The sequence below is a fragment of the Vicugna pacos genome, chromosome X (genome assembly GCF_048564905.1).
Source record: "Vicugna pacos chromosome X, VicPac4, whole genome shotgun sequence".
Taxonomy (NCBI): Eukaryota; Metazoa; Chordata; class Mammalia; order Artiodactyla; family Camelidae; genus Vicugna; species Vicugna pacos.
This window is the reverse complement of record NC_133023.1, coordinates 4,285,861-4,306,466: the sequence shown is the minus strand read 5'-3', so window position 1 is coordinate 4,306,466 and position 20,606 is coordinate 4,285,861. Positions and strand designations below refer to the sequence as shown.

The 20,606-nt window shown below is 49.8% G+C and overlaps 1 protein-coding gene across 8 annotated transcripts in view; it reads right to left on the bottom strand.

Moving 5' to 3' along the window:
• The window catches only part of STS (steroid sulfatase), a 371,683-nt gene that overhangs the window by 230,725 nt on the left and 120,352 nt on the right, over positions 1-20,606 (bottom strand). For 6 of the 8 annotated variants that reach the window (XM_072956013.1, XM_031671240.2, XM_072956010.1 and 3 more), the window contains 3 exons: positions 19,242-19,401; positions 14,175-14,296; positions 918-1,443 (listed from right to left, as the gene is read on the bottom strand). In XM_072956013.1, coding sequence (XP_072812114.1) covers positions 1,070-1,443; positions 14,175-14,296; positions 19,242-19,401 — 656 coding nt within the window. In that variant the 3' untranslated portion in view covers positions 918-1,069. Of the gene's footprint in view, positions 1-917; positions 1,444-14,174; positions 14,297-19,241; positions 19,402-20,606 lie in introns of those variants that run through there. The other 2 variants (XR_012067470.1, XM_072956014.1) reach the window with 1 other exon arrangement.

Below are 20,606 nucleotides of genomic sequence, written 5' to 3'. Positions count from 1 at the left end.
CCGATGATTCTGAATTACATCACAAGGGACTCCTTGAACCGTAGCATTGCTGAAGTGGTCCTTCAGTTCAGAACCTCCGTTCCCCCAAAAAACAGTAGAACCCAAATACAATGCTATAAATTATGAGACAGAAATTTGTACAGAAGAGATCTGCCTTGGCATTATCATTCCCGAGGGGTTCCACCCAAAGTCTGCTGCACAAACAAATCTGTCTGTGAGTCTCTGCTGTTCTCACATAAACAGTATTAAGCTTCTAGTTCCAGATTTTAAATATTGCAAACTTCTTGAAGAAACTACGTATACACAACAGTAGATGTCATGATAGCATTTCGTACGTCTTGAAAATAATACTGACAGTCATGGCCTTCCAATAGCCAAGCTGGAACTCACCATCATCCATTATTGTTTAATAAGACAGTCTTTTATTCGTGATCAAGTTGCGTATGTTAGCCGCAGAGAGCACTTTTTAAACGTCATTCTGTTTTTCATCAGAGACCTCTGTGAGAATCACGGTGCCCACAGCATCACATCAGCTCATACCTTTTATTTTTTTAAACAGAGTTTTAAAAAAAATTTTCTTTTACTATTTTTTTTTTGTGGGGGGAGGAGGTAAAGTCTGTTTACTTACTTTTAGAGGTACTGGGGACTGAACCCAGGACCTCCCGCATGCTAAGCATGCTCTCTATCACTTGAGCTACCCCCGCCCCACGTCAGCTTGTCGGATGAGTGACACCTTCTGCCGTGGATCATACACGTTGGCTGAGAGGTGAAGAGGTGAGCTGTGCACCTTGCTACGCTCTGTCTGCACCGGTGTTGGACATACCCAGTGGAATCCCCTCTCCCGCATTCAGCCACGGAAGATGGAAGTCTCACATCCGTGCCTCTATTTACCCCATGGGGTAACTGCGGGGCTCTTGACGGAGTCTCCACGTGATAAGACAGAGGATGATCCAAATCGCAGGTTTGATGATCCAAATCTGCCAGGGCCGGCTTTACCCAGGGTGGCTCCCAGTGCGCGTCCGTCATGTAGCTGGCGGGGCGGGCACGGTGCGTCCTCAGACACACACAGCTAGCGGCTCCCTGTTCCGTCCTGCTTTTCTCTGTCACACTGGCAAGACAGGCTGGGCGAGGAGCAACACATCTGAAGCCACGGCTTCCAGATAATGTTCCCCAGCGACAGCTGATTGGGGACGTCTCGCAGGGTCTCGGTGTGGCGGTCTGCCGCCTGCTGCATGGCCCCCAGGATCTCCCGGAACTGGGGCTCGGACGTCGGAGTTAACGGGTTTCTCTCCCGCGGGTCTTTGGAGAGGTCAAACAGTAAGGGCGGGTCGTGGTAGGTGACGTGTCGTCCGTGACAGAAACACACGTGTGTGGAGAAGCATCCGTTGGCACCCTCGGGGGAGAAGTTGGGTGTGAAGAAAAAGGCTTTCCAGATGGACGTGCCTGCGGTTGACAAGGACAGAAGTGGGCATCGTGGGGACAAGGTCACGCCCACCCGAATCAGAGCATGCACAGAAATCACACTGCTGGTGCTTCAAGAAGGCAAAGACCTGTTGATTCTGGATGAAATGAATTTCTCATGCTTAAGGCTCGAAAGAGTAAGAACCATAGCTTAAAACAAAACAAAACAAAACATGCGCTGCTATTTAACTGAGAAGCAGTAAAAGAAGATGATAAAGGAGTAGCTGTTACGGCACAAATTCAGCCGTATTAAAAACCCCGGCCTTTTCTCCTTTTTCAGAATCCATCTCTCTCTCTCATTGCCCTCTCTCTCTTCCCTCTTTTTCCTCAATCCCTAATTTCTTGGGAGAGGCAGTGCTGGCAAGAAAGGAAGAGAGCTTACTGACTGTTTGAGCAGAGAACCGTAAGAGGACTGTCATTTCAGCCCAATCAACGTCCCAGCTGGGAGCCGGAGGGCAGGCAGTCAGCAGACACACACAGCAACTAACAGACTCCGCTCCTGGCGCGGGCCCTCTTCTCCGCCTTCAACGTTCAAAGCTCGCAGCCTGTACTTTTGTTTAAAACAAAGCAGAGGGAAGAGGCAGGCTGCAGGCTGACACGGAGGTGAGGCTCGGTACTCGGTACACGGCACACACACGCACACACACACACACAGCCTTCAGGAATGATCTTAAACACGCTAGGACCTCGGTTAACATTCGATTTCCTTGGCTCTGAGAAAGTCCAATTGAATCCAGTCCAGAATTCAGTGAGGCTGTGGACAGACTGCAGCTGGCTTACAGAAACGATCGATCTTTTGGGGGTGAAGGAAACATTCGGACATTAGATTGTGACTACGGTTAGAAAACTCTGTACATTTACTGAACATGATTAAATTGGAATTTAATGTTGTGTATGTGATAAATGCATACTTAATAAAGGTGTTAAAAATCCCAAGTCCACCCAAGGGCGGAGTGCTTAAATAGGTTTTAAAATGTAAGTTCTGTGCTCCCTGAGATACCCAAAGTCGACCTTTTTACAAAAAAAGGGATTTGCCAACAAATAATTGTGCGAGGACTGATCTCCTGTTCATTCCACAAAGATAAGACTTCCTGAGAACTGACTGGTAACCGCACATCCCCTGACAGAGGTCTACAAACTGTCTCCTGGGTGGAAAAAGGTGGCAGATAAAAACAGACAGTTAACATGTACTAAAAATGTCCTATTAAAAAATTTAAATTATTTTTTCGGGGGGGCAGGTAATTAGGTTTACTCATTTATTTTTTAGAGGGGGTACTGGGGATTGAACCCCAGACCTCATGCATGCTAAGCACGTGCTCTCCCAGTTCAGCTACATATATAGCCTTCCTCCCTGAAAATGTCCTTTGTTCTGCTCCATCCTTACAGGGTTGTCACATACAACCACAAAGGCTTTCCCACTACAGAGCACCACACACCTACGTAATTCACTTCAGTCGTTTGCTTGTAGCATGCCAACGGTGGCTTTTGCAATTATAGGTGTTGAGGGACCCACGGATGCAGACGGAAAATAAATGAATGGAATCAACTGAAAGCCATCGTCACGGGTGTCTGCCGTGCCCCCAAACAGCCCCTGACCTCAGACAAGCACATTCGAGGGAAAGGCAGCCTCTCTGGTTTCGGAGGAGAACCAGGAAGCCCACACAAGCGACGTGAACGTGGTACAACTGAGTCTATACTTAAAGGAATCCGTTACGCGGATCACTGACGCTGGCAGAAGCGGCGGCACAGGACGTCCCTGTCAAGGTACACAAGTGACAGGTGCTCAGCACACCTGCCTTTTAAAGAGGAGTTCAGGCTGACCCGCGGTCGAGCGAGGCTGGAGGAGAAACTGCAGGGCCCGCTGTCCCTCCCCAGGGGAGCTTACAGACGAAGTGGGTTCCCTTGACACTCTGTACATCCACCCACTTCTCTCCTTCCCCTGAGGCCCAGATCGGTTTCAGAAAGAAGCCTTTTCAGCAGCAAGGAGCTAGAGCCACGGAGAAGCCGGGTCAGCGGGGCCAAGGCTGCTACAGACAGGCATGCACGGCGCGTGGTGGGGGTGGGGGGGGACTCTTCTGCTCCTGTTCCGAGGGCTGCAGATCTGGGGGGTGTTTCGAGCTTGACATTCGAGGGGCCACAGCATCGCCACGTGGCTCGGACAAGCACAGAATGCAGATCTAACTTTTCCAAAAATCTGTTTCGTGCGTTGGCCTCTTTACTGCCCAACTTGGATTTTTTTAAAAAAACTTGTAATAAAAAAGAGTAGATTGTGTCTTCTCTGTATTATTTCTTTAGACGGCTCTGGATTTGGTCACGTGAGACAAACAGGGCTGCACTTCACTGCACGCTGGTTTACTAGATAGGAGTCCTTACTTCAAGGTCTGGTCTGTGGTTCACCAGGAACCCAGGCGTCGACACTGTCCAAGGTGTCGTTTCAATGGAAAAGAGCGAATTGGTAAATGATGGGATAAGACAGGAGGCACCTGGTATCACCTTCCATTTCTAACGGGCAGACTTAGTCTCATTTTCCAAAATGATTTTGATGACGTATTTCATCCTGAATTTCTCTCTACACTCCTGAAAAAAGTTGAGGTTTTGAAAAATTGTTTCTCGATTGCTAAAATTCCAGTCTACTCTGAAAATATACTGTTTCTGTCTCACCTGTCACAGATAAATATTGGGACCACCAAGGGATCTTAAACTCATTTGTAATTGAGGTCCAGTGACCAGAAGAAGCAGTTATTAAATTTTACAGTGACAATGTGCGGAAATTAAACGGGATTTTTAAAAATGTATTCTAAGTAGTGGCAGGAACAATAATTTGGCAGAGGTTTTAAAAATGCTCTGAAATTTAGGAGAAATAATTGTCAGGATTAAAGGACAAAGCTGTCAGTGACATAATACCGTGAGAGGGCTCTGTTACTGGCATACAAAATGCACTTACCGGGTGAAACATATTTTTATGTAAAATCATCTCTTAAAAAAAATGACTTGATTAAAGAGAAAAGAAAGTTGACCATCCTCTGACCAAAAGGAAAATGGAATTTAAGTGAGAAAAGACTGATGGCTAAGCTGGGCCCTGAATTCGGCACCTTCCAAGGGGAATCCTAAAGCAGCTACTCCATCAGTGTTAAAATCAACTGCAAGAAAAGTGAATCAAGGAGTTTCGGATGCCGTGGGATTCTCCGGGGACCTCAGGGCTGCGTGATCCTGGAACAGGAACACCCTCTGTGATTTCCGTCCCGTCCGGGCTGCGGGGACTTGGCCACAGGGAAGGGTTCCAGGTGACTCGGCAGAGAAGCCCCCGAAATGAGGACAGAGAACAAAAACAGAGACAGAAAGGCCCCTGGGCTGTTGCCGCTCCTCTGTAAAGAAAGGGGCCGAAACTCCACACCTGAAACGTGCGGCGTCCTGCAACGGACAGACGTGAGCCTCCGTACGCAGCGTCACGCTTCCTCGTGACGTTTCTGAGTGGGGTTGCGCTCCGTGCCTTACAGATCTACTCCTGCTGTCCTGGAGATGAGATGGGTACCTCGGGAATATAAATGACGCACCCTAGCAGACTATCGGACACGCCAAACGTCACCGCCGGGCACTCTGAGCCCACGGGGGCTGAAGAAAGGTGCCCCCAACCTGGAACTTTGATGCCACAAACATAAGACTACCCCTCCTCTCTCCTGGAGACCACGGAGCCTGCCCCCGGGTAAGCTACCTGCTCCCGCATGTTTTTGCAACATCCCTGCAGTGAGATGAGGCCACTCGGGGAGTTCTTGCCCAGTGAGGACAGAGCGGGACGTGTCCTTCCCAGCTCCACAGCACAGAAGAACTGTCTCTCCTGCTGGTGACATTGCAGCCAGTGGGGCCTGTGTCCCTGTGGTCCCTGAGGGACTCAGGATGCCCGAGGACCCTCCTCCTGGACTCTCTGCTGCACTGGGTACACAGCACTGGGGGTCACCATCTGGGAACATCTGGTCATGTCCGGAGGCCAGCTGGGTTGTCACAGTTGCTGGTGAAGGAGTGATGCTGCTACTGGTGTCTGGTGTCTAGTGGGTCAAGGCCAGGGTGCTGTCCCCTGTCCCCAGCCCACCACAGACAATCACCTGGCCCCAAATGCCAACAGTGCCCAGGGTGAGTGAGCCTCAAATATGTCCGCGTGAGAATGAACCTTTGCTGGCTCGAGCCCCCGAGATTTCAGGGCTAATGGTCACTGCAGCACAGCTCTGTGTCTCCCTGCTCGTAGATCGTCAGAGAGCTAAACTATAAAATATGACACATTTTATTGTGAATGAAAGAAATCAGAAGCCAGAGTGAGATGTGCGGTCCTCCTTAAGTCTTGGAGAGTTGGCGATGAAAGAGTGAACCAACGGCCAGCTCAGAAGAAGGGAAAACGCACGTGTCAGATGACCGTGGCGGTGCAGAAATGGTGGGGAGGCCAGGATGTGTGTTTGCCGCGCTCTTCCAAAATACAGTGGATAAAGGGGCACGGGGGCTTCAGGCCTCCCTCCTTCTGGGGAGTTAGAGATGTCTTTATAAAAGTAGAGTTAGACACACTGGCTTTTCTTGGCCTGACGCTGCTATGTGAGACTTGTAGCACGGGAGTCAACAGGGAGAGACAAAGAGACAGACAGACAGACAGACAATGCAGTGGCCAGAAGGCAGGGGCTCAGGCCAGCATTTTAAAGGGAAGTCCTCTGTGGGTGCCTGGAGGACCTCTTTGGGGTACAAAAATCACCCACATCCTGTTTCTCTCACTCCTCCAGCCAATGCCATCCACCAGTGTTGGAAGCCCCCTCTGCAGATACATTTATAAGATGCTTCAGTCTGCCTAACAGAGATCCGCTTTTCCAAATACACTTCGATTCGTGTGGGTAACCCCGTGGGTCTGGAGCCTCGACCCTCCCCACCGGCGGACACCCTTTGTTCCGAGTGTCCCGCTGTCTCGGCGAGGGTGACCTGCTTGAATTCTCCCACCCCTTTTCTGTTGGCGCTGACAGTGTGGGTGGAAATCCCAGCTCTGCAATTTCCTAGCTGTGGGACACCCTACCCTCTCTGGGCCCCAGCCTCCTTTTCTGAGAAATTAGGGTAATAAGAGTCCTTGCCTCAGGGCCTCCCTTTGGGGATCAACCGTGCATTCCTGTAAGTAAGTGAAGCTCTCATTCCAGTGGCCAGTGCACCGTGAAGACCACCCACGGGTCAGCTCTGCATAGAAAGCTGCAGTCTATCTAAGAGAAGAACACTGGCTTCTGCCTGCTCTTACATCTGTTGCTGCTGTAATCCGAGTCTTGACACACATCCTTCCCCCAACGAAGGATTCTTCAAGAATATGCAGAACTACACTGAAATGGCTTCAACACATGGGCTCTTAATTCATCACCCAGATTCAGACTTCCCTTGATGAATGCTGTTCATCTGCTAGTCTTGGCAAGATTTATCTTGGATGCTGGGAGAATTCCATGTATATATCATAGGAGCCACACACGGATTTTTGGGGTTTTCAGTCTCAGCAGTGTTTTGCACTACAGCATGCCATCTTGGAGTTCTACAAGGACCATTTCAAATACTGCTCTGTTCTCCCACTAGGAGTGACCAGTTCCACACCCCTGGGACCCTCAGCTTGTCCCCTCAGTCATGTTGACCTCATCTTCTGAGCCAATGTCTGAAAATCCATCCCATGGTCCCCAAGCTCCCAGAGACCTCCTCGCTTCCCTGATACACCCTCCAACATCGTTCCTCTATCCTGAGCCAGCCACCCTAGACCAACGCCACAGTCTTTTCATTGACCCAAAGACCTCAGGATGTGACCCACCTGGGGCACCAGTGTCGTCACACACGATCCCAGAGATCTGTGGACCCAGATGCCCTTTTTCTTCACTCTTGAGGCTCATCTCTACTCATCTCTGCAGCCCGGACTCTCAAAGGTGCAGCCCTGGGCTCGGGGATTATAGACCCACGCCTGCCAGCTTCCTGTACCTGTACCTGGGGGCACTGGGACATTCACCACAGGAAAAGAGGGAGAAGGAAGACGCAGAAGCTCAGGGCTGTGGCCAAAAAGTACCTGCTTGTCAATTTAAATGCAGAACCATCCCAGTTCCACCAACTGACGCCTGACATCAAAACACTCCCTTTTACTAAGCCTCTGTTTTGCATTTGGGGGGATAGAAATATGAATCCTGCACAACAGGGGTACCCAAGGCATGCTAAACCCGGCCCCTTTCCCTTCTGCTCTCTGCACATTGAACTCCTACCCATCCTTCAAGGCCCTGCAGCCACGCCTCCTCTGTGACCTGTGTGGATCCCCGGACAGAAGGTATGAGCGGGTCCTCGCTCCTCTGGCAGTTCTCAGCACGCATTCAGCCCGTGAGGTCTCTCACTGTCTGCGGCCTCTATTTCCTTCTAGGCTATTCACTTTCTGAACACAAGAATGTATCTCTCACACGTCTTAAATGCCCAGAACCTGGTGCCTTACATGGACAGATGGTCAATGCACCTCTTAGATCCCCAGTACCTAGCGCCTTATATAGAACAGATGGACAATAAAACGTGTTGGGTGAATTAACAAATGAATGAGGTGATGGGACAAGCAGGAAGGGACTAGAAGAGAGGGGAGAAGCAGCCAGCTGTCAGGAAAGCCGGCGAGGGGCAGGCAGGAAGCCCAGTACGTTCTGTGTGTCTCTCCTGCAGAGCCACCTGGAGCGTCCTGCTGAAAACCCCTCACTGCCCAACAAGGCCTCCAGCCAGACAGAGAAGCAGGCTGCCTGGGGGCACTGGTCACAGTGGCAGATAAATGAGTGAGGAAGTCAGAGACTTAGGAAATACACCCACCTCGGGGTCTCTTGGCATCAGAAAACGGGTAGTCCCAAGGAATTCGCACAGCAGTCACAAGTCCCCGTGACCTCAGGACAGAATGAGCATGGACGGGCGTGAGGGATGGACAGGCGGGCAGCTGGGAGCGTGCGGATCAGGGTGTGGAGTTGGTTGAGGGGAGACCAGAGCCTATGTCCCCAAGGATGGCGAGACTCAGAGAATAAGAAGACAGGGACGAATTCCAGAAACAGCCCATGGAGACGGCCAGACAGACACTTAGGAGCAAGAATCATCCTTGTGACTGTGAGTAAAATAACTCATGGTTTTGGGTGGAGAAGTTCTAGTTTACCACAGGGCAGACCGAGAGCAGATGGCTAGTTTCGAATCCAGCCTTGCCCTCAACCGTGCAGACTGTATGCCAATTATGTGACTACAGACCTCTGCCTCCTCATGTGTAAATAACCTTGGGAGACATTGCTAAGTATTGCCAGCCTCCCATGGTCATGTCCGCAGGGCACAGGGACAGCCACGATGAAGGCTACACTGCCCAGTCTCCCGTGATGCTAGGTGTGCACAGATGACCAGCTTCTGGCCTGCAGGACACCCTCCATGGGAGGTAAGAGGCACGCACCCTTTTCCTCTCATCTTTTCCATCCATTCCTCCATCCTGCTGACCCTGGGCGGACACTGTCATCATCTCCAACACAGAACCTTCCCTCTGACGTGAGCCCCTGTTTCTCTGTTTTCTGTTATAGCCAAATGTGATACGAATATTAATCAAGTTCACTCGTAATTCGGAGGATCAAGTGCAAAGTGCTTATTGCCACCAGAGAGTCTGCCGGAGAGTAGATACGGAAGCAACATCAGGGCGGAATGTCATTGTTTCTTGTTACCAAGTGTGTCTTCAAACGATACAGAACGGTCACGTGGAAAAGATGACACGTTTCAAGAGAGGGAGAGTAAACAAAGGGAGACGTGTAAAACCACCTACGAAACATTTTCGTAGGAACATCCAAATGCACGAAGGCCCAAATACTCATGGAATACAAGACGCCTCGGTTAGAACCGAAACGTCCCCACAGAAACCACCAGCTCTGCTGGCGGACCGAGGTGAACCAGGACAGAGTCAGAAGTAAGCCGGCATCCTGGGAGAACAGAGACACATCCCGTGTCGACATCCAAGCAAAGAGGTGTGCCAGACGCTGCAGCAAATCGGTAAGGTGACAGGAGTGAGTATGGAAGGGGGGACGGTCAGAAGAGGAGGCCTGTAGGAGACGGGAATCAGACGGTGCTGAGCTAAGACCGAAGGCCGCATTAGGGCGCTCAGGAACGCGGCTTTTGGCATTCCGGAAAGAAACTCCCATTTCAATGCATTTTGTGTCTACAAGGGAGCAGGTCTGCGTCGGGACAAGCGAACAGAAGCTGTGGCTGCCACGTTTTTCACCCAAGCATCAGTGTCATCGCAGGTCAGACATGTGAAAACTTTGGTCAAAAAGTACGCATCGGTTTCAAAAACGGTCTAATATTGCGTATCAGGTCATGTGAAGGGCGGTATGAAAATATATCTTAAATAGACAAAGTGGGAGGACAAAAAAATCCACCTAGGAGGGTTTTTTCCCATGAAAGGAGATGAACCGTTAGGAAGTTACATCCGAGACTGCAGAGCCGGACGGACGATGAGATAAACAAACTGCATAAACATTTAACAATTCCAGGGAAGGCTTCTCTGCCCTCCCGCATCACCCCTCCTCTTAGGTTGTCACCAGGGAGCCTGCGTCCGTCCTGGGACACGTCCTGCAATTACTGGCACGCGTCCCATCCCTCGATGCTGGGCTGAGAAGGCAGGTCAAAGAGTTAGGGGGTGAATATCGGAAAGGTCCAAAGTGCTTGGGAATGCAGCCTTTGGGCGAGGTTTTCTAAAAGGACAACGAAATCCTAAGACTTCAAACACATCCTCGAAGGGATTTACACAGACATGCTCTTCTTAATGGCCACAAAAGTCGTGTTTGGGTGAGAGTCTGTCCTTCTTAAACTAACTTGGAACATAGGACAGTTTTCCGCAAGCGTTCCCTTGAAAACGGCACAGCCCACAGCTGTTCAGTTTTAGAACCTCCATGTATTATCTCTGACCCTTTGGATCCAATTTCAGACAATCAGACAAAGACAGGCATCCAGTGAACACCCAGCAGAATCATTAGCAAAGACAAAAGCCACGCACAGCCTTTCTTGCACTGGTTAGCTGCCGACACCTCAACAGCTGTAATCAGAATCTTGTCTCTTTTCTTATGTGTATTTTACAGGCGAAATTAATTTTTTTTTACCTTTGTGAAAATTTTAGATGCTGAACAAAGCAGGCATTTTCCTCAATTACCATGGTAATGCTGTTTTTGATTTTAAACCTCACTTATTTCTTATTGTGGAAAGAAGGCACCTTTTATAAACACTTTCCTTTAGAATGAATTCGACTATCTTACTGCTTTAGAGACACTTTCCTTTAGGATGAATTCCAATATCTTACTGCTTTTTCTTGTGATTTTAGATTTTTAATTTTTTTGGAAGTCAAAATTGTCTACTGTTTTTCCTTTTCTCTTAATTATGCAAGTTTCAGGTGTACTCTTGTGATTTTTCAAAGGATGCTTTAAAACAAAATCACAGAAGTTTCCAACAAACCTGAGTTGGAAAAAGCAGCCATATTTATGAGGTTCTGTGGGATCAGCCCCAGAATGACTAACCCTCGTGGATTTCTGTATGATCGGCTGGTCTGCGGGGCCCTCACGTTAATGCAAGCATGTAACTTACAGACTTACTTCCATCCGTTCAAAAATCTGCAACAGAATCCCAGAGTCAAATATCTACCAGTCATCTACGATAAATTTTACCATAAAATCAAGCTGCCTTTACATTTAATTTTTAGTAACACTGGTTTGTACGTCAAAAGTTAAAGCCAAAATTTTAAAATACATATTGAATAGTAAATTTAAACTGAAAATTCACATTGTAATGCAAGAAAAGTTATCCACATTATGACAGCACTCTCGTGACTTCTAACATATAATGGAAATAACGCTCTCAGATGACGATGAAGTTACACCATTTGCAGAGACAAGTAAATGACAGAATCATTATAAACACAGAATTATTAAATTACAGAGAAGGCATTGTATATAAAAGCTGAAGTGGATTCAGCTTTGGGAAGGGTGGAAACAGCCTTCTAGCTGTACGTTTTTGGAAAAATAAGTCTGGAATCGTAATATGCAAGCTTCCAACTAATCCAGACAAATGGGAATTGGATCCTAGCACTTCCAGTCAGCTCCAGTCTCCCGGAACCAGGGCAGCGCTGGTGAGCTGGCTCTCTCCGAGGGAGGGGCAGAGCCGCGATCCGCAGTGTCTGCTGTGGCCGGGGCGCAGACACTCCCCGTGCGGCCGACCTCAAGTCAGCAATGGTTTCACAACAAGCTGGCGAGACTCCCGAGCACCTCACTGCTGCCAGTTACTAAACCCTGACCGTAAATTCCTCTCTTCTTTCCTAACAGAGCACTTGGAGGTCAGGAGGCCACCCTCTTAACCCTAAGAATTACGGAAAGTGCCGCCGGGTCATCAGTGCTGACGGACGGCGCCCTGCCAGCAGCGTAGATCTGACATGATCTCAGCTGAATATGTCTGTCTTCTTTAGTCAACAGGACAAGTGATCCTTTCCTTACACAGCTGCTTTTCCCCAGCCCTTCCCACGGCTTGCAGCCCATCCAGAGCTAAGATGTGAAAAGCTCCCGGACAGGTGCCCACCCCAGCCTAGCCTAGAAGGTTCCACCCAGCAGGTGCCAAGTCCACACACGCACAACAAACGGACAGATGAAAACACGGAGGACACAGCCCCGAAGCCACGTGGGACAGTGTGACAGGTGAGGCAGCTCCCCCTGGGACTGAGTTTCGGGGACACCCTGAGAAGTAGATCAGGCGACTCGTAAAAGCCATGGTTTCCTGAGACCCCACGGCCAGGTGAGTGATTCCAGCACTGAAATGCTGCCATGGCCCCTCTGTGGCCGCCAGCTCCAGGCAGGAGATTCTAAGGAACTGCCTAAGAAGGAATGCCGCTTGTGTTTGTCTTCGAAGCACATTTTATCCCAGGGCCAGCTGCCTGTCAGAATCTCGGTCTTGTTGTTCTCACTTACTCCTATTTTCTGTCTCCTCCTGTCCCTTCTCTCTTTCCTCCTCCACATACTGTGTTTCTCCAGCCCCTGATCCAATATGTTCCTTCCGGCTTCTCTAACTGAGGGCGTGGGGACTGGAGGCGGGGAGGTCGGCTTTATTTAAATGCAGTTTTGCAACGGTTCAGGATGGGATGTCACCCTGCTTTCAACCGCCGACGGTCATGGAAACTTTGTTCCTTACGTCCCTCGCGGGCTCTGTCTAAAAGGAAGTGGGGAGGGCCACATCTCTCGTGGATGAGACGGGTCAGAGCTACCTGCTGCCAATTCACCTAAAAAAAGGGACAGCATTCCTGCGGGTGGTAGGAATGATGGACACACGGATGAGCTAGGTAGCCAGGACCCTTCCGGGTCTAGAACCGTAAGCCTGTGTGGTTCTGCCATAGTCACCTTCCAGAAAATGTCTCAAGGAAGCTGCCCAGACTGGAAGCATAAACCCGGCAGGGTGAACCTGGTATGGTGTCTGTGGAAGGGCTATAGTTTTCCACTTTAAAAAAAATGGGGCAGCTGCTCTTTACATGACATCTTTGGTACATGGGCTGGGGGAGCAGGGTGGGGAGGGGACTGCGTTGAAAACCAGTTTGAAGGAGCATCACGTGAGTTTAAGAATGCACCACCCGCCGGGGGCGGCAGCGGTTACCAGATATTCTGCGACAATCTTGCCTCTGGGAGCAGAACCCCAATGCACACTAGAGCAAAGGGGACTTTCCTTTTACCTCTCAAGAGGGAACTCAAAATCCAACATCAACACCCAGGGCTAGCGTAGGTATAATCATTGTGAGATTCCCACAGACTGCAAGCCATCTTAGTGATGTGAACCCGACTGTAATTCTAAGTTTAAATATATGACAACCATTTGTGGAACCTTTCCCTCCATGTAGAATGGTCACTTGGTTCCTCGTGCCCCTTAATGCCTGTTAGAAATTCCACTCTGTGACTGGTCACCGGAAAACCCAAAGTAGATTCCGTCACTGACGCAGGGCATGATTAAAAACAAACAAACAAACAACAAAAAAACCTAGTTTGGGAGCCAGGATAACACAGAAGCATTTGTATCTAGCAAATACACACGCGCCGAGACCACATACAGATCGGTAAGTCACGACCCCCGACCTCCGAGGGAGGCTCGGGAGGGACGGCGAGGTAAACATCGCAAAGCCACGCAGAGCCACGGAGCAAAGCTACAGGAGGGCGGAGGTGCAGGCCGAGCAGACGGCGCTTCGGGGGGTTGGGGTCGGGGGGATTGAGAAGCACAAACGTGGAAGGAAGAGCAAGTCCTTCCAGGTAGAGGGAGCCACGAGCACACGCCACAGGGATGCCCAGAGCAGAGCAGCGGGTTGGCTGAGACTCAGGGAGCAGGCAGGGCCAGGACGTGAAGCTGAGTGGCTGGCGGAGCAGGAGGGAAGGGGCTGCGGTGCCTGCTGGGAACTGGGGCTTCCCCTGTCTCCCGGGAGAGAGGAGCCAGCCCTGGTGTAAAGGTGGGCGGAGGCCGTGGTCCGATGATGTCCCACCTGGACGACCTTCGGACCAGAAGGCATGAGAGAAGAAGGGAGGAGGAGGTGGAGGAAGCAGAAATCAAAACCAAGCATCCTTCAGGCAGGTCTTGGCCTCGTGAGAGCAAGGCCCTCCTGCGATCTGTTCTATTCCCACAGTGCCGACTGCACGCAGCTCTAGAAGGCTGGAAAGAAAGAGGCGTGTACTCACTGTTCCGCGGGTGCCAGCGCACAGCGTTCAGGTAGAAGTTGCAGTAATGGAAGAGAAACTCGTGATCCGAATGCTGGCTTTCCCCTCGGAGCAGGGGCATCAGGTCGCGCCCGTCAATGATCCTGCGGGAAAAACCAGGTGGTTACCAGGCGGCCACAACGTCCCGATATCTGAGTGGTCCTTCCCGCCAACGAGAGCATGAGAGAGCTACAAAGTGGTAATTAAGCAACCGGCGCTGAGAACACCAGCTGATCCAGCTGGGCGCCATATGCAATGCGGGGAGGCCAGCTGGGCTCAGGAATCAGCTGATGTCATCCTCTAAGGAGCTCCGTGAGTCGGGACTATTATCACCCCAAGATGATGGGACGAAGAAACGGAGTGACTTATCCAACGTCCTGTGTGTCGTAAGGGCCAATGAGAACCATGCCCAGCTGACTGGGTGTGATGCTTTCAACTGCCCTCCCCACGACTTCTCCTACATCCAGTTTTCTGCCTAGTGCCTTGGCAAACAGTTTATTCACAAACTCCAGGTCTATCAAAAATAAGAATTCCTGACAATCTGTGTTAAAAAAAAAAAGGTAATATATAACACGGGACAACACAAATTGGATAGACTTCAATGAAAACGAAGTCCTAAGTCTGAATGAATGAATCTATAAATAATAACAATGATGACATTAAATGCCCTGAGGATGTAAAGACTCTTGCATACATTTACATATGACATACACCCATGACACATAGTGTTATGCCCTGAAGAGTAAATATATTCCTCTACGGGTGGGTGTTTACACCAACAAGGTAACATTCTAGTGGCAAACAATAACCATAGACAACTGGCAATGAGCAAATTAAGACTATTTGGAGGTTAATTAAAGAAAAAACAAGTCTATTTTTTATGGCTGAGTAGTATTCCATTGTATAAATAGACCACATCTTCTTTATCCAGTCATCTGTCGATGGACATTTAGGCTGTTTCCATGTCTTGGCTACTGTAAATAGTGCTTCTATGAACACTGGGGTGCAGGTGTTTTTTTGAAGTAGGGTTCCTTCTGGATATATGTCCGGGAGCAGGATTCCTGGGTCATATGGTAAATCTATTCCTAAAATTTTGTTTTGAGTGAAACACACATTCACAGCCACTAGGGAAATTACATGGTCACTGACAGCATCAGGTCACTTCCACCGAAACACGGGGCAGAAAGCTACTTGGAAAGAGACTGTTGGACTTGATGAATTTCTTCCTTTCATGAAAACCACTGCATCTCTGTCTTCCTCCATTATTGAGGGATTGAGAACCTGGAAGTTTAACTTGATGATATAATTCGTATTGCAGACTAAGAGGCCTTATGTCCTTTGAGTTTTTTTCTTTCTTTTTTTTTTGTGGTTTATTTTGGTGTCACTAAAATCCGCCTAATGTAATTACAGCCTCGCTGCTCCTCCAGCCACAGTCCTCAGTTATTAATCACGCGCTCTGCCGAGGTCCACAGAACTGAAAATATCCTCTTATCCTGAGCTAAAAATAAGAACAAAAGACAGACTTGGCTCACTTCCCAAGCCTGGTTCCTATCGGCCTGAGACGAACAGGGAAGAGAGACAGTTGTGTTCAGAAGCGGCAAGTTGCGTGAAAGGCTGTTTCTACCCTGAAATGACAGGTGTTGTGCCTTTGAAGAAAGACTCAGGCCTGAAGACGGTGAGATACTAAACAGGTGGGAAGAAAGGAAGGGAGGAGGGCTGAGCACCTGAGCGGGAGGCAACCCCAGGACAGGTGGGTCGGACCTCCTCCACCACCTCTCCCTCCAAGGGGACAGAAGGCCTTTCCATGACGGCTCAAGAGTGACAGTGAATTTCCATTCCTCGGAAGCGACCTCCACCTTCATTTCTTGACGCTCTTTTTCATCGCAAGCCAACAAAACTCAGCCCTTAAGAACACAGGAGACAGAAGTCTTTTCTGAAAATCAGTATTTCACAACTGACCTGGGCCGTGATCACACAACAGGGGATTTGACGACAAAAACCAGAGTCCAAGTCTCACCAATTTTTTTTCTTCCCAAGCAAGACATTTGTCTTTTTTTTTTTTTAAGGAGGGAAGCAAAGTCTGTTCTGCAAACTTTTTTTTTTCTTCCAATGCAGAGATAGATCTCATTTTTTAAAATGTCCTTCACCTAACGTGCTCTTTCCAGGAAGCAGGCAATAAATCACACTGCGGTGGAAAAACCACCGTTGAACAGTGCTGCGGACACACGGCTTGTCAAAAACAGGCTCATTTCTGCCATGAAAAATGAAAAGTGACCCCACTGAGCTAAACTTGTAGATGGTGTCTGAGTTATCAAAACACTCGGGATTGTTTTAAGGCACGTGTGCAAGTCACATTTAACCGTGGCCAACGGCCCGGAGATGGCACATTTCCTTTGGTGTGGCCGGTGTGGACACGTTTCTATAACATCATGACTTGTGCGAGAGGGGCCCACACGCCTTCAAAGTGACACAAAGCATTGCTGTTTTCTGCGGGAATCATTGCATCGGCCTTTTCTGTAAACGGATTCAAGTTTTCATAGCAAGCTTGCGAGACAGCCTCTGCTACACAATGGGATGCGTTCTTTCCTGCTGTCTGCTTGATTCTGTGAAAAACGTGTTCACTGGAGACTGTTTTTAATTTGGAACGTGAGATTACCCTCTGTGGCGTCCTGACTCACGATGGCCATGTGGATATTAGCAATTCGGTGCCAAGAAGCATTGTGTTCGAATTTCAGGTCAAATTCGGTAACGCGGGGATGACTGTGACGTAACTGAAAAGAGCACATGAGGGGAACCTTCTTTGGGGTACAGTGACGTCACTCCCCCATGAATGCACTGCCTCTTTCTCTCTGTCTCTCTTTTATTCCCATGAGCAAGTTGGAAGATTTCTGTTTTCTTATCTCTGCTGTCTCCAGGATGGTGACAACATTTTGTAGGACCTGGGACCTCAACCCCGAGACACTATCCTCGGGTTGAGTGAGACCACCAATGGGGGAGACCCAAGAAAAGAACCTTCGATACTCAGAATGGGTTGTACTGATGACGCTGGCTTGCGTATAAAAGAGCTGGGCCTGCCACTGAGGGGGCCGCTCCCCACATCCACGGGCTCATGCCAGATAAACAGGCTGACCTCCATCGGCCTCAGAATGGGGCGCGTAGGAGGTGTCAGCACCAAACTTCCCTCTAGGGATTTTCCTCTTTGCCCCTGAACTTCTTCCTTCCCTTGCCTCTTCCCAGTTAGATGGAAAACCATCTAAAGAGACTGATGATTTTAATGTCACGAACCATGAGATCTGCCCTCTTAGCGCAGCAGGCAGCGCGTCAGTCTCATAATGTCATGAACCATGAGACAAAAAAAAGACAGGGAATGAAACTACCTGAACACTGTGGGAGCTGCTTACAGAAAAATTGGGATTTATTCCCAAAGAGCAGACAGACACATGGGGTGAGTGTTTTGGTTTTCTGTAAGAAAAGATTTTGATGAGTGATGGCTGCCAAGCTTTGTGTCTGTCACTTGAGTGGAAAAACAATACTGTGGCTGGGGTAGAAGATCTTAGACATCCCCTTGGGCCACAGAGTTTATGACTTTATTATCCAGATGAACAGTAAACGTGGAAGTGGAAAGAATGCCTCTCACCTCTCAACATGGCGGACGAAAAGCAATATGGCGGACGAAGCAAAAGCAGCAAGTGTTCACGCGTTCTCTGTTCTGCACATGACACGCTCTCACGCTTTCCATCCTCACAGCAACCCTCTGAGGGCAGTGCTGTTATACAACCCATTTGCAGGAGAAGACGTCAAGGTCCAGTAAGTTAACCACTTTGGTAAGAGTGAACCCAAGATTTGAAGCCAAGCAGTACGCCTCTAGGCTCTTTGCTCTTCTCCCGGAACCAGCTAGTCTCAAAGCGTGGTCCCGAGACCCACAGGGATCCCTGAGACCTTTTACGAGGTCTACCAGGTCAAACTGTCTTCACAATAATGCAAAACATTCTTTGCCTCCTGGAGCACCAGTGCTTCATGGGGCTTACGGTGGATTTCCCCAGTGGCGACACCAGCTGTGAGCTGATGCGATGTCTCCTTGGGTGCTCTTGTGTTTAAAAACTTTCATTTCCAGGTTGAACTGCTCGTATGATAAACACTGACAGGTACATCCCACAGACACAAAACATCTCTGGGTTCCTGGATCAGTAAAGTGTGTACCTGGGTCTCGAGCCACAACGTTTGTGAACCATGGAACTCTACAATCCCACTGCTCCCTTTTGTGTGCACATGTGTGCATGTGAGCCCTTGGAGAGGAAGGTACCTCTCAAGCAGAAATTTGGGAAAAAAAAATGAAGAACGAAAGAAGCTTGCCAACAGTGGGAGGGGAGCCAACCTATCCTCGGACTTCAGCTCCGGCCGAGCTATTGTTTTTGTCTCCAGTTTCCCATTTCCTCTTGGTTCTGCTGGCGGCTGAATTTAAATGAGATTTCCAGCCATTACGGTGGCCTGCCACCAAACTAATGAAAACAATTCATCAGCGTGCCTCACTCAGGACTCTTCAGATTGGCAATAACACTTAACAAGAAACCATCGGCCATGGCATACGACGTTGCATCTAAATTCGAGAGAAAGACGGATTTAGCACTCGCTCCATGATGACGTGCTGGGAAATCGGGCCCTTCCCAGGGCGGGAAGCAGCTGCCTTTCTCACAGCTGCAGCCAAGACCTGACGAGTGGGGTCAGGCGGGAAGCTGCGGGGTGAAACGTGGACGGTTACTAGGGGCGTCGGTCCAGCTGCCCTTCGGCGAGCTGACAGTGGGCACAGACAAGACAGAGCTCATCAGCGGGATGCTGGAGGAGTAAGTCTCAAAGGCCACACATCCCATCGCACCTCCGACTGTGTTTCCCACTGGGATAATGGGATGGACGGAGCAGATTTTTACGTCAGCGGACCCACCAGTAAGTCCCATAACTGGGCATGGACAACAGGCCCAGCAGGCAAAACCAGAACGCCCTCGCCTGCAAACTCTGAAGGAGACGATCGCAAGCACCCGTGAGTCCCAGTACCTGTCTTCAGGCAGCGGCGCCCCGGCAAGCTTGGCCACCGTCGGAAATATGTCCATGTTGCTTGTCGGCTCATCGATCTCCAGCCCAGCCTGGATCACCCCCGGCCAGCGGAGGACGCCTGGGACCCGGATACCACCTTCCCAGTTGTTCGCCTTTCCCCCTAAAACAGACACCGAAGGAGAAGCATGGAGCAAATGTGCACATCTTTCCGGTACTCACTTCAGTGCACTCGTCAGTGCCCAACGTCAGGCAGCCCGCTTGGAAGAACCAAGTGCTTTAAAGACATGGAGTCCACGAGAATTTCACATTATCTGTTGTGTTGGAAAAAAAAATACATAAATACACGGCATGCTCACTGCAGGCATGACACATGGCCGGAGCTGCCTGGTGGGCACAAGTCACGCCTTTGTACTCTGGGAGATGCAAATCTCGCAGCAACAAAGACTTATCACAATGACACTGGAGTCAGAGAGTCCCAATTCTACTCTACCTCTTTTTTTTTTTTTTAAACCAGCGGTGGCAGACATAAGAATGGTGCCCTCAATTGTCCACGTCCAAATCCCTGGTACCTTATATGACACAAGGAGAGATTATTCTGGATTATGGAAGTGGGTCGAATATAACCACGAGGGGCCTTCTCAGGGAAAGAGGGAGGCGGGAGAGATGGCGTCAGAGCAGCTGGGGCCATAGTCAGAGAGGGAGACTGGAAGATGCTGCGTCACTGGCTTTGAAGATGTAGAGCGCTGCCCCACGCCAGGGGACGCAGGTGGCCTCTCGCCACTGGAAAAGCCCAGGAAACAGGCGTTCCCCCAGAGCCTCCATACAGGAACACAGTTCTGCCGACAGCCTGATTTTAGCCCAGGTGGACCCATGTTGGACATCTGACCTTCACATCTGTAAGGACACCAATCTGTGTTATTTTGAGCCACCAACTGGGTGGTGATTCGTTATCGCAGCCCTAGGAAGTGAAAGCACCAGCTGGGCACATGAACAACCGTCCTGTGTCTCGCAGTCCGGCACGTTAGACGCAAGTCCGGCATGGGGTTATGATCCCCGGGGCCTGAAAGCCAGGAGAGCACACACGACGACCGCTGTCACCACCGCTGTGATTCTATAGCTGTTCCGGTCGGGAAACCCAGCTTCGTACACATAAGGCGATTCCAAATAAACTAAACGGAGAAGGAAACGGGTACTGGGAGGGGCCGGGAGGGGCCGGGAGGGCTGAGCTGGGAGAGGACCACGATGCCAACAGAAGCTGCTCCCCAGGGCCTCCCACCCGCGGACCCTGCAAAACACAGACAGCAGCCCGGCAGCCTCGCGCTCAGGGAGGTCGGGGCTGGGTCCCTCGAGCCGGGAGCACACGCA